The 1,994-nt window shown below is 39.8% G+C and overlaps 1 protein-coding gene across 1 annotated transcript; it reads left to right on the top strand.

The window, feature by feature from the left end:
- The first annotated feature begins 304 nt into the window (after window positions 1-304).
- On the top strand, window positions 305-1,654 carry LOC111883791 (uncharacterized). The gene is made up of 3 exons (XM_023880111.1): window positions 305-419; window positions 612-705; window positions 1,210-1,654. The coding sequence occupies exons 1-3, from the start codon at window positions 305-307 to the stop codon at window positions 1,652-1,654; spliced, it is 654 nt and encodes a 217-aa protein (XP_023735879.1).
- Window positions 1,655-1,994: the final 340 nt, after the last annotated feature.

The following is a 1,994-nucleotide window of genomic DNA, read 5'->3' as shown; positions in this document are numbered from 1 at the left end:
GATCTATGTTTTTATCGTATCACTCATCGCGTCGGACCACCATTGAGCCACCCAACCTCCGCCGAATCATCTACACTTCGCCAGAAGCACTGAGCACTGGACCGCCACCAAAATCACGGAACTACCAATATCCTGCACTCGTCCCGACGTCGGAAACTACCTCCCTCCGATTTTATTTTCAACACCTCCCCCCGCCTTACACTTCACCTCGTCGGAAACCGATTTCATCTACTCTCCTCTCTTGTCTCATTTTACCGACTACTAGATGCGGATTCACCGGATCTGAAGCAGAAGGCAACTAGATATGGTTTCCCCATCTGGTTTCACCGGTCGCCACCCCACCATCTCACCTGCGATGGTCGTTATGCCCAAAAACCTGCAGAAATCCAGCAACCCCAAACCCTCTCAAGCCGATTCCGGTATTTTTAGACAAGCTTCCCTTCTGCTCTTCATCTACTGCAACAGTGATATTTTCTTCGAGCTGGAAACCCATCAAATCGTGGATGCCCTATACTTCTGGATTTAGATTATGTGTATTATTATCAGGTATGTCGAGATTGCCCCTGTCATGCCATCTGTTAAATTCTTCTCTTGCTTCTTTATGTTGGTAGGTTTCAGATTTATTGATATAATGTTGTCTTTGGGTTGTAAATTACATCCTGGATTCACATCATATCTCGATTATAAGTACGAGCTTCCACATCGGTCTGTCAACGCTCTTGCAAAGAACAAATGAAAGGCCATGTGTGTATTCTTCTTTCAAACTGTGAAAGCCTTTCAAAAGGCTATGTGGTCTCACAATTGATTAAATCTCTAATTTCATAGCATTTGTATTGCAATTAATATATAAAAACATTGTTTATTTTGTTTTGCAATTTTTATTTGTGTTTATGTTAACTTCAATTTTAAATTTAATTATTATTTAATTAACAAATAGTAATAATTATAGTTTATTTAAAAAATATAATTGTAAACATTAAATTAGAATGAATACAACTATTTAATTTAAACGTAGAGCATAAAATACATAAAAATGCATGAACGGGTTGAACCAGTGGTAGAACCGATTGAACCCGGAACCAGTCATAAGATCGGTTCAACTAAAAAACTGATTTTTAAAACAATGATAGATACCTCATTTCTCAATTAACAAATATTAATAACTATTATTTATTTAAAATATAAATGATCATAAACATATATTAATAGACATTGCACGGGTAGACAAAGTGTATCATCTGTTCAGAAATGCACCGCCGCGATGCGTATGTTAGCGTATGGTGTAGCTGCAGATGTCGTTGATGAATATCTATGTATTGCAGAAACCACCACAATAAAATGTGTCAAGAAATTTGTAAAAGCTATCATTAGTGTGTTTGGGGACGAGTACTTGCGAAGACCAACTGTTGAATACCTTCAACGGTTACTTCATCTTGGACACGAACGAGGGTTTCTAGGTATGTTAGGTAGTATTGATTGTATGCATTGGGAATGGAAAAATTGTCCAGTTCCATGGCATGGGCAATATGCTAGAGGAGATCATGAAAGTCCAACAATAATGTTAGAAGCTGTTGCATCACAAGATTTGTGGATATGGCATGCTTTCTTTGGTCTTCCAGGTACATTAAATGACATCAATGTGTTAGACCTGTAACGACCCGTTCCCGGTATGATGATTCCTTGGTATTTATTTTTGAAGTTTTGTAAAGGGATTCGGCGAGTTCATAGCCTGACTCGCCGAGTAGGGTCGGGATTTCGAGCACGTGTTAGCTGGCGACTCGGCGAGTCCATATTCTGGACTCGGCGAGTCTGTCCGTCTGGGAGAAACCCTAAATCCCCGGGTTGCTCACTATTTAAGCCACCTTATAGCCCCCAATCTCGCCTCCTTCACCCTCTAAAGCTGTGAGAAAAACCCTATTTCGTTCTTGAGTGTTCTAAGTGTTTTGGTGTGCTAATTGTGAAGGCTTGAAGAAGGAGAAGAAGGAAGGAGCAAG

This window comes from Lactuca sativa, chromosome 2 (assembly GCF_002870075.4).
Source record: "Lactuca sativa cultivar Salinas chromosome 2, Lsat_Salinas_v11, whole genome shotgun sequence".
NCBI lineage: Eukaryota > Viridiplantae > Streptophyta > Magnoliopsida > Asterales > Asteraceae > Lactuca > Lactuca sativa.
The sequence above is the reverse complement of the archived record's forward strand: the minus strand, read 5'-3'. Positions and strand labels throughout refer to the sequence as shown.